Source organism: Bos indicus x Bos taurus, chromosome 1, assembly GCF_003369695.1.
Source record: "Bos indicus x Bos taurus breed Angus x Brahman F1 hybrid chromosome 1, Bos_hybrid_MaternalHap_v2.0, whole genome shotgun sequence".
NCBI lineage: Eukaryota > Metazoa > Chordata > Mammalia > Artiodactyla > Bovidae > Bos > Bos indicus x Bos taurus.
Genome location: NC_040076.1, coordinates 95,271,086 through 95,283,221, shown reverse-complemented (window position 1 = coordinate 95,283,221; position 12,136 = coordinate 95,271,086). Strand labels below are relative to the sequence as shown.

General features: G+C 38.4%; 1 protein-coding gene across 10 annotated transcripts in view; it reads right to left on the bottom strand.

The window, feature by feature from the left end:
* Nucleotides 1-12,136, bottom strand: part of PLD1 (phospholipase D1) — a 274,854-nt gene that overhangs the window by 143,049 nt on the left and 119,669 nt on the right. For all 10 annotated transcript variants that reach the window (XM_027541243.1, XM_027541253.1, XM_027541220.1 and 7 more), the window contains exon 12: nucleotides 4,134-4,215. In XM_027541243.1, coding sequence (XP_027397044.1) covers nucleotides 4,134-4,215 — 82 coding nt within the window. The remainder of the gene's footprint in view (nucleotides 1-4,133; nucleotides 4,216-12,136) is intronic.

Sequence of the window (12,136 nt, the reverse complement as noted above, 5' to 3'; positions counted from 1 at the left end):
TAAGAAAATGAAAAGTAAAGGATAAAAAGGAATCATATCCTCACCACTGAAATGCAAGCAGCACTGGTAGGTAACAGCACAAGTGCTCATAAGCCTTTTTTTTTCTTTCCAAGACAATTTTGTTTAAAGCACAGTCCTTAAGGTTAAAGATCCCTTCCCTCCTTCCCTATTTCACCCTTCTAGCCCACTATTTTGATAAGATTCTCTTTGATTTTTCTGTTCAGTGATGTGATTATTCATCTCATTTGATGAACCTGGACATCCTTCCCTGCGTTTGGTCCCTGATTTCAACTTTAGAATGTGCTCTGTGGTCCAGGACAGAAAGAAACTAACTTGATGACAAAATCCCCGCTGAGAACTAAGGTTCTATAGTTCTCCAGATTGCTGCACTTGAAGAATCTTCTGGTACAGTTCTCATCAGAAATATCACGTATTTCTATGGTTAAAATATACAAACTGGATACAGGGATGCAGTTACCATAAGCATGATGCAATTTATCTTACCTCTTAGTACAATAAATTCAGAACTGTACAAACCCTGGGATGCTGCTTTGAGTTGTGAACAGTCTGTCTCTCAACATCGGTTTAGATTATTTTAAATGATGACAGGGCATAACAGAAGACCAAAGAAACAGGAAAATATCAACTTGGTTACTACCAGAGAAACAAAATACTGTATTTTTCCCCTCAGAAACAACCATTAAAAGAGATGTTTGCCTATTGTTGGCTATAAGGTAGAGATGCTAAATTTCTCCCCAAAGAGCTGCACAATCAGATAGAAGGAAAAAAAGAATTCATTTCATTCAACCTTATGGACCTCTGGGATCCATTAATGCAAGAATAAATGCTATTTCAACCCAGTACTCTGTGAAGCTAGTGGCTTTCAGAAACTAAATTATGTATGTAAAGCAGTGTTTATGAGCATATGAAATGTCAATTTGGAATGATCTGAGTGTTAAAAATTTAATAATATGGTGTAGCTGGATTAGGGAAGAGAAATTCTATTAAATGTACCACTGAGAAATTAATATTTAATAGTATTACTCTTTCCTTAGGAGATTTAAAAAATCATTACATGTAATTTAAAAATTACAAGTTTCAAAAAAGCGGATAAAATTGAAACAAAGCACCATTATCAGTCAGTAATATTTATTTGGCCATGGTATTCACCTGATACCTCACAGGGTTCATGGGCCATAAAAGCAAAGAGAAATCATGACAGTGGTAGAGAAGGGACCTGGACAGGTACGCTGAGCAGAGTAAACAAACACCCACCAGCCAACATGGAGTGGAGGACCAGACTTGCAGGATCTTCCTCCTGAACCTCACTCTGGAAAAAATTACTAGCTTTCTGGAGTATACTTAGGTGTCCTGCAGGTGCCTCATAGTCACATGATCTAAAATGTAGCTCTCTGACACCGGGTTCTTCTCACTTCCTTCCTCTACCACATCCACCCTACCAACACACCATTTTGATCAGATCACCCTTTGTCCATCACACCCCCCAACAATAGTTCCCCACTGTTTTTCCATGAAGTTCAAACCACTGGCTTGGTTCCAAAGCCTCCCCATCCAAGCTGCTTTTTCAGCTTGATGCCCCATCCTACATACGCTAACACTCGTATGTCATCAACCTTGTCACCTCACTGTGATTGACAAGGACTTAGAATTCCTGCCTCCAGAATGTTTCCTCATCACCGTTCCTATACCTAGAAATCTCTTCTGTTAAAATGTTCGGCCCATCTTAAATGCTCTAAACCCCTCATGCTGTGAGGGGCTTCCACACCAGACCTACCCAGTGCTCTCCCTCCTGCTTTGAATCTTGGCACTGTCTCTGTACCCAGCTGACTTCTATATAGATCTTTAAGCTCCTTCAGGTCAAGAATCGTGTCTTTCATTTTTGTACATGCCCATATGATTAGCCAGTGCCCTAACGTAGGAGGCATTCAACAGAAACATGTCAGTTGAAACCTAAAAGAGTAAAGCATTTGATAAGCATGTGAAGAAAAGATTTACTGGTATGATTGATGACTGGAAGGGCAAAGCTGGGAAAATGTATTAGACTGGAATTTCTGGAGTTTATTTCTGGAGGAGAAATGGGAAAGGTGCTGTTTCACAGAGAGAACCATGGAGAAAATTATAGCCCATTCAATATGTAGAAAGATGTTTGGTAAGGCTAGGACTGAGCCCAAGATGCGAGTCCTTCAGCAAGCCCTCCCAGGGGCAGGGATGGGGTCCTAGTCACACATATGACATCCTTAGTTATTAGCATAGGACCAGATGCAGAGGATACACTCAGTATCTGTATGCTGGATTATTTAATGAATATGCAAAGAATACATGTGAGACTAGAATTTCCAATTTTGTGAATGGAAGTCTATTGAGATAACAGACAGACTAGCCTAGAAAATGATGCTTTGGCAGAACATGTGTCGGAAATAAAGAAAATCAACTTCTTTTGCCTTTAACATCAGCAGTGAGGAGTGCTTATACCTACCCCTGGATATCCTAAACTAAATGCATGGGGAAAAGACATTGAAAGAAGAGGGAAAGGTGAGTGGGGAAAGGGGTACGGGAATGTAGAGGATGGGAAAAAAGAAATGAGTGGTGGCTGTGAGAAATAGAAAGTGGTGACTTCAATTACTTAGGATCTGCAAATTCTGCTTGAATGTTTAATTATAGAATTTAAAAAATTAAGACAGTTTGAAATAATAGTAAAAAGGCTTTGCTGCTGGTCAAGTCTGACTCTTTGTGACCCCATGGACTGTAGCCCGGCAGGCTCCTCTGTCCAAGAGATTATCCAGGCAAGAATACTGGAGTAGGTTGCCATTTCCTTCTCCAGGGGATCTTCCTGACCCAGGGATTGAACCCATGTCTCCTGTATAGGTAGGCGAATTCTTTAACCACTGAGCCATCAGGGAAGCCCAATAAAAAGGCTGCTGCTGCTGCTAAGTCGCTTCAGTCATATCTGACTCTGTGAGACCCCATAGACGGCAGCCCACTAGGCTCCTCTGTCCCTGGGATTCTCCAGGCAAGAACGCTGGAGTGGGTTGCCATTTCCTCCTCCAATGCATGAAAGTGAAAAGTGAAAGTGAAGTCGCTCAGTCGTGCCCGACTCTTAGCGATGCCATGGACTAGAGCCTACCAGGCTCCTCTGTCCATGGGATTTTCCAGGCAAGAGTACTGGAGTGAGGTGCCATTGCCTTCTCCAAAAAGGCTAGCACTCCCTAATTTGGACATGATTAATAACAAATTTAGATCTATCCTAATTCAACTTAATTTAACTTGAGGGTCAACCACATAAAGAGATTAATTGCTATTGTTTTCTGTTGTTTTAGTCACTAACTCGTGTCCAAGTCTTTCATGACCCCATGGACTGTAGCCTACAAGGTTCCTCTGTCCATAGAATTTCCCAGGCAAAAAATATGGGAGCAGGCTGCCATTTCCTTCTCCAGGGGATCTTTCCAACCCAGAGATTGAACCCAAGTCTCATGCATTGTAGGCAGATTCTTTATTGCTGAGCCACTGGGGAAGCCCAAAAATTCATTAGAAATATGAATGCAAAGTAGTCATTGGTGAGCCTACACTGCTTCAGTTATTTACTTTTTAAAACAAAAAGAGCACATTCAATGCTCTCCCAGAATTTATAGCGTCAATTTACCATAAACTGTTTCCAAACTGGAACCAGTGGGTTTTTATGACATTCCTTTGATATTCTTCAACATCAGCTTGACCCCATCTGACTGAAATTATTCTCAGATGACTTTGTCTTTTCCTCAAATGACAAATAATGAAAAAAATAAAATGCTATGCTTCATTTTATCATTTATTATTCAACGATGAAATGTCATTACAATTTTTGCTTATAAAATTAACTGCCCATAACTGATTATGAAACAAAAAGAATAGAGCTGCTAGTATAATTCATGCTGTGAATTAGGTGAAAATAGCTATGTTTCAACAGTAATGGGAAAAAAAAATAACAAAATAAACTTGAAAATAGTAAGTATTCTATTTTTTGTCAAATTCTAAATAAAAATGTTATAAGTGTATATGAAGGGCTTTAAAAAAAGGCATTTCAGAGGCAATAAACATTAAAAAAAATTATATCAGCATGTTAGTAAAGTACATACTGCTTTTCGCTTAAGAATGCAGTCCAACCTCCAACGATTTCCTTCAACCACCGGACGTTTCAGGAAGATTTCTGGACTCAACCTGAAATCACAAAACCAAGATTTCAAGAAACTACAACAAAATATTAAGTTCTAATTGTGTCATAGGAAGCAACGGCAATTTTAGCCCAAATGCCATTATCATCCTCCACCATGGCAAGTCACCCAAAGTTCTCTATGAGTCCACGTACAACTTCATACTGGAACAACAACCTTTATCCAAAAAAACAGGCAGTCTCGATTTCTCTGTTACTCACATATGATACATACACACACTTGCAGATACTATTGACTGTCTGCCCAACAACCATTGTCCACCCTTTCCTTCCTTGGTATCAGGGCCTACCTCCCTTGACTGAATGTGAATATTCTGAATAATTGCTTCCTCAGGCTTGTGTTCAGCTCCAGTTTATAAAATAACACAATCCTGCACAATGAGATATATGAGGAAGTGCACAGACAATGAGATGTATGAGGAGGTAAATAGAAAAGTTCTTCCTCTGATGAGAGGTGAGATACAGGGGCACACACACAAAACCCCAGGGAAAGTGGCTCTGGGATGGATGCTGTATGGGGGCGTGATGCTTAGACAGTTGCAGCCACGCTGAAATTCTAAGGGCAAAGCCACAACCCTAACATCACTGGAGAACTCCACCAACTCTAGTACTGCCTAATTTTAATGATTTTTTTTTTTTTGATGTGGACCATTATTAAAGTCTTTATTGAATTTGTTACCATATCGCTTCTGTTTTATGTTTTGGATTTTGGCCATGAGGCATGTGGGATCTCAGCTTCCTGACCAGACATAGAACCCACACCCCCTGCATTTTGGAAGGCAAAGTCCTAACCACTGGACCACCAGGGAAGTCCCTAGTACTGTCTAACTTTAGAATTCTCATTCAATGAGAGAAATAAATCCTAATTGTTTAAGTTACTTTCAGTTGAGTATTCTAGCAATCCAGGCCAAAAGTGTTCTAATTGATAAACACGAACACTGACTTCCTATACCAAGGAGCAGTGTCCATGGGAAGCTGGGCTTTCTGAGCAGGGAAGAAGGCAGGCTTGCTGATAGGTAAGCTCTTCCCACTGTGAGAATGGACCCCTGGGTTCTTCATAGTAGTACCATGGGCAGCACAGTACAGGAGAGTCACTTTTTCCCTCGGGGTTAGGTTCAAAGTCATTGCCTGACTTAAACTGGTAAGTAGTGTAACTCCTCTGTAATGGGAAAAACAAACAAAAAAGCAATAAACTTTCATCTGCTGAAATGCTAGACCTGGAGGAGCAGGGAAAACTGTGTAAGGATCAAAGTCTTACAGAACACTAGGGTGAAATAGCGCCTTGCCAGGGGCTCTTCGAAGCATGGGAAAACCACGGGGCTTTAAGGAGCTAAGGAGATTAAAAGAAATAATTTTACACTCTACTAAATTCAGTTAAGGAAAATAAAAATCCAGAGAAAAAGTATCTAAAAGAAACTTGTACTGGATAAGATAAATAAGAAAACAGACAATAGAGGGGTGTATACAGTATAAATATTTACATATTTAGTTCAAAATAGGAAACAACTTGAACCAAAAATACAGCAACTGACAGGAAAAGATCTAAGATGAATTAAAAACGAATCTGTTTTAAATAGAAAAGTGTGTCATTGGGCACTGCTAGTTCACTGAAAGTAGGACATACCCAACAACATATATGTACTTGCAATTTTCAATGTACACATTAATTATGGGCTCAGAGGGCTTCAGTGTGGGGGCCATTTTCAGGTCTATACTCTGCAATTAAGTCTTTATCATCTTTTTTTAAAATCTCCAATCACTGTGTACCCTGTATGCAGAGGATTCTACTAGATACTTTGGCGGATCTTAGGCAGGCTCTCAAGGAAACCTCGATTTTGAGCATAATGTATGAAAAGATAAAAGCAGTCATGCTATGAAAAATGATAGTCATGCTATAAACAAAGCATAAACGATGGCAAGTACAGGACAGCTAGGACTCACAAGCATCATTATGTCAGGATCTTAACTAAGTAATTATTAGCTAAGCAAAATTCAAAAGAACTGTGGAATACTACATTTTATTGGGTTTCAGACAACAGTGAATGTAAGATGCATATTACTGTGTGTACCAGTAAGAAAGAAAAAATGATGACAGCTGTAAGATGGTAATGAGTGTGAGATGCATTCCAAATTCAGAGATGTTAAAAAGTACTTCTAAGCAAAGGCTCTTCTTAGAAGATTTTATAGTTTTAAATGCTCATATGAGAAAGAAAATGTTTAAAATAAATCATCAGAACTTTCATCTTAAGAAAATAGAAAAAAGAATAAATTAAAGAAAAAGTAAGAAGAATGGGAATAATAGATAAGAATAGACCTTAATGCAACATAAAACAGAAAAACAATAAACTCAATAAAACGAAAATCTAATTCTTTGAAAGATTAATAAAACCAACAAACTGGCTAGATTAAAAAAGAAAAGGGGAGTTGATTATTTTTGTGGGAAGAAACAGTACCAATCCTACCAAGATTCACTCAGGAAACAAAGGCAGGGAAAACATGTACTTACTCATATAATGAGGCTAGCATTATCCTAATATGAAAACCAATCAAAGAAAGTCTAAGAAAAGAAAATATTAAGTACAATATCCCTAACGATCACAGAGGTAAAAATCTCTACCAAAACTTCACAACTTATAAAAAGGATCATTCTTATTCCTAAGAATGCAAGGTTGGTTTAAAATCAATCAATATAATTCAGCACATTAACAGAAAACAGAAAGATTATATCAGTATATGCAGAAAAAAGTCTTGACAAAATTCAATACCCATTTAGAATAAAAACTCTCAATACATTTTAAGTAGAAAGGAATTTCCTCAAAGAAAAGGCACCTATTTAAAAATCTACCTAAAGCATATAATAATAGACTGAAAGCTTTTCATCTAACACTGAGAACAAGAAAGATGTCCATTCTCACTACTTCTATTCAACATTTTGCTGATGATGCTAGCCAAGGCAATAAGGAAAAAGAAAGAAAGGAAGAGAAAAAGAAGTACAAGGCATACAGATTATAAAGGAAAAAGGAAAACTTTCATTATTCACACATCACATGTCCATCTATGGGGAAAAAATCCTAAGGCATCTCTACAAAACAGTTACTCGCACTAGTAAGTGAACCAAGCAGTAGGTAAGATCAGTATTAAAAAATCAACCGTCTTTCCATATGCTGGCAGCAAATAAATGGAACATGAACTTTTAAAAATACCATTTACAAAAACATAGAAAACATGAATTACTTGGTGATAAGTACAAGTATGTGAAAAGTACAAAACGTGATGAAAAAATTTAAGATCATAAAAAAAAAATGGAGAGATATACAGTATTCATGAATTGGAAGACTCAGTATTGAGAAAGAAGGACATATTTGTTCTTGACATATCTTCTAGTGAGTACTGGTTTCACTGTTCTTTTCCCTCTGATTTCTCAGTTGGGAAGAGAACTGGAAATGGGCATTGGCACAGGCAGAGAGAGCCTCAGAAGTCCTCTGGTTCAGGCTTGAGGAAAGGAAGAGTGGGATCTTCTGGCACTGCTAGCAGTGGCAGGGAAGGGCCCACAGGCATCAAAAACTCCGAGGAAGTGGAATTTTCCCTTCCAATGGAAGAAATGTGGTTCCAAGAGGAGGATACAAATATTCATTGCTTGGCTCTGGATACAAAGTGTCATTGCAGAAACTGTAACAGAGCAGGGCACATTTCTATCAATAGCCAGAGGACTGAAAAGGGAAGCAAGAGGCAACCCACAAGTGGTGGGCAGATCACGGGGAGAGAGAGGAGCTCAGAAAAGCAACGCTATATAAAGTTGTTTATGAACTTCTAGCTCACTCCCAAGCTGCCCACACATAAATTTGATCCTAAATATTATATAGAAGAATTTGAGAACTGAAATAAGAAACAAATCACTGCTCAAATTTGCCATTAGGTGGAGAACATGGGGGACAGATCTGGACAGCACTGCAAAGACTTTAAAAAGAAAGATGTCACTAAAGACACACAGATAGAAGACTAATTGGAACATTCTGCATGGACCTAATGGACCACTTTCCTGCTAAAACAGAAATACCAGTATTTTCTGTAAGATTTAAACAAGACCCAGACTCATAATATTCAAAGCTTCCAGAATACATTAAAAAGTACTTGGCATACCAAAAAAAAAAAAATCAGAAAAATCTCAACTTGCAGGAAAGCCATTCAACAAATGCCAATTCCAAAATGATATGCTGATATTATTTAATATAATTCTTTGCTAGATATTAAAAAAAAATATTTCAACAAGCGTGAACACTCTTAAAATGAATAGATAGTCAAAAAGTCTCAGCAAAGAAATAAAGATATAAATAAAAGCCAAAGAGAAATTTTCAAGCTGAAAAATACTACAGTAATCAAACTGTCAGTGAATAGGGTCACTAGAACAGAGGTGACAAAGGAAAGAATCCATGAATTTAAAGAGAGATAAAGAGAAATTATCCAATTTGAGTATCAAAAGATTTTTCAAAAAATTAACAAAGCCTGAAAGACCCATAGGACAATACAAAAAGATACTGATTTGTGTCATCAGAGACTCAGAAAAAGAGGAGAAATAGGAAATGCATGAAAAAATTTGAAGAAATGATGGCTGAAAATTTCTCAAATTTGATGAGTGACATAAACCTACAGATTCAAGAAACTCAGTGAACTCCAAACAGGATAAACTCAAACACCATAATCAAATTGCTGAAACCTAATGACAGGAAGAAAATATTAAAAGCACTCAGAAGAAAAACAATGCATTATTTAAGAGGGGAACAATAAATCAAAATGACCATGAATTTTTCATCAGAAAATACTGAGGCCAGAATGAACTGGAGTAAATTATAACTAGAATGTATAAAGATCTTCTGTAATTCAGTAATAGGAAGACAATCGAATTAAAAAAAGAAGAAAAATAAGATTTGAACGTGCCTCCAAAAAAAGCTAAACAAATGTCCAAAAGTCACAGGAAAATATGCTTACCATGAAAAGACATGCTAATACAAATTAAAATCATGAGAGACTACTGAATACCCTTTGGAATGGCTAACATTAAAAAAGAATGATGGTGGGAAAAATTGAGGGCAGGAGGAGAAGGGGGCAACAGAAGATGAGATGGTTGGAGGGCATCATCAACTCAGTGGACTCGAGTTTGAGCAAACTCTGAGAGCCAGTGAAGGACGGGGAAGCCTGGTATGCTGCAGTCCATGGTGCTGCAAAAAGCCAGACACGACTTAGTGACTGAACAACAACAACAAAAAGACTAACAACAGCAAGTGCTTGCAATGATGAGCAGGGATGAAATTCTCAAACATTGTTAGTACATGCACTTCAGAAAGCAGATTGACAGTTTCTTAGAGAAAGTCGCTCTGTATTGATATAATACAATAACTAGAATTTACTTTTTAAGATAAGGGTTATCAAATTATGCACCATGAATCAAATTTGGTCCATTGCCTCTTTTAGTATGGTCCATGAGCTGTTATATTTTTAAAGGTTTATTAAACACACACACACTTGCACAAACAAGAATATGCATCAGAGACTATATGTGACCTGAAACAACTGAAATATTTACTTTCTGGCTCTTTACAGAATGTTTGCCAACCCTGTTGAAAGTCAGAAGATTTTGAACTTTTGGGGTCATAATCCACATGAATACATTATGTATTCATTCTGGTATTTTCATCCATCCATCTATCTACCTACCTACCTATCAGTCAGTCTTCTTTTGACTACTGAAATAAAAGTTGCACAAAATAATAACCCTAACTTGCACTTAGGGCTTCCCTTGTGGCTCAGAAGGTAAAGAATCCACCTGGATTGTGGGAGACCTGGGTTCGATCCCTGGGTTGGGAAGATTCCTTGGAGAAGGGAAAGGCTACCCACTCCAGTATTCTGGCCTGGAGAATGCCATGGACTGTATAATCCATGGGTTCACAAAGAGTCGGACACGACTGAGCGACTCTCACTTTTATTTTTCCACTTAAGCTGCAACTCTCCTTTCTCTTCTTTGCTACCTTTTCTTATTGCATTATTAAATAAAATTCTAATATAACTTACCACTTCTCTGCCTAAAATATTCACCTATCTTTATCTGGACAGCTCCATCAGCCAGGACTCAGGCCAGACTCCTCTCCTGTGAAGCTTCCACAGCTCCTGCAGGCTCAGTCACTGCCCCTTCCTCTGTGCTTCCCCCCACCCCACCCTCACCCTGTGCCTTCTGCTATGCTGATCTTCACCACTGAAGTGAAGAAGTAAAGTCATTCAGTCGTGTTGGACTCTTTGCGACCCCATGGACTGGGGCCTACCAGGCTCCACCTGGGGATTTTCCCCACCCAGGGATCAAACCTGGGTCTCCCGCCTTGTAGGCAGATGCTTTACCTACAACGCTGGAAACCCGGGTTCAATTCCTAGGTGAGGAAGATCCCCTGGAGAAGGAAATGGCAACCCACTCCAATACTCTTGCCTGGAAAATCCCATAGATGGAGGAGCGTGGTAGGCTATAGTCTATGGGGTCGCAAAGAGTTGGACACGACTGAGTGACTTCACCACTGAGCTGGCCCCGATCTGTTGTCCTGCACATAATTTCCTAACTGTGTATTGTCCAGGGTAGGGGGTGCTTTTCATTCATCATTCTGGACCTGTGCCTGTCACATAGTGGCTGCTCATTAAGTATCTCGGAAATGAATGAGTGAATAAATTAATAAATGAAAGAACGGGTGGTTAAATGAATTAATGAACAAAAGAGCTAAGCACTTCTAGGTCCCAGGTTGTTTCTCATTTTATTAAATCTGCTTTTTAGTTCAGTTCAGTGGCTCAGTCGTGTCTAACTCTTTGTGACCCCATGGACTGCAGCATGTCAGGCTTCCCTCTCCATCACCAACTCCCGGAGACTGCTCAAATCTGCCTTTGCTTGCATATTAATTGTTTCAAAAAGAGAGTAACACAGTTTTCACTCATGTATATGATGTCTCTTGATTTAGATTAGAAGCTTCTAAAGGGCATGTGCATCTTCTCACTATGCTTTTCATTCTCTCAGATCCAGATATATCAGGGTGTGATAAAGTTTCTGAATGCTCACTTTTGCAATATAATTGTATAACAAGAATTTTCTTCACTTGTTTTGAGGAAAGTTTCTGCAAAGGTTTTGTTTCAAAGACAGAGTTGTAATAAGATGTTATCCTAGCACAGTCACGAAAAAGAAATAACCTGCTGATTTATTTTTTTTGCTGACAGAAGAAACATTCAACATTCCATCTCTTTAGATGTTTAAATGAGAGCCTATATTTCAGTGTTCAGAACCTTCAAAACACATATTATTTGTTTGTGTAAAACATGATAATACGGGCTCAGTGGAAACGCTATTTACAGTCTCTTTCATGTCCTAGTCAAACTTTCAGAAATACATTTTAAAGGAACATACCTACTACATTAAGCTTGAACTTAATCTCTTAAGTGTGTAGAAAGTATTCAATCAAAGAAATAGTTCACAAGGAAGAAACTTTATTTCTGGTAGCCGACTTGAAGAGATAAAATTTGGCAAGAATAAAAGGACCAAGATTAAGCTCCTCCATAAACATGAGAATAAACAGAAGCACAGACATGCTGATTATCACAAGCCTTATCTGCTGACTTTAGATCAATGGTTCTCAACCAAGAGGGAGTGTGACCCGCAGGGGACATTTGATGCCTGAAGATATTTTGGTTATCTCAACTGGGACCTTGCTACTGGCATCAAGTGGACAAAAGCCAGAGACCCCATAACACAAAGAACAAGCCCCCGCAATAAAGAATTATCTGGCTCCACATGTCAGTAGTGCCAAGGTTGGGAAAGCATGCCCTAGACTTAAACATTTCCTCATCATTGAGGCAAAACAGTAGAAAAAGATGAGTTCACATTCC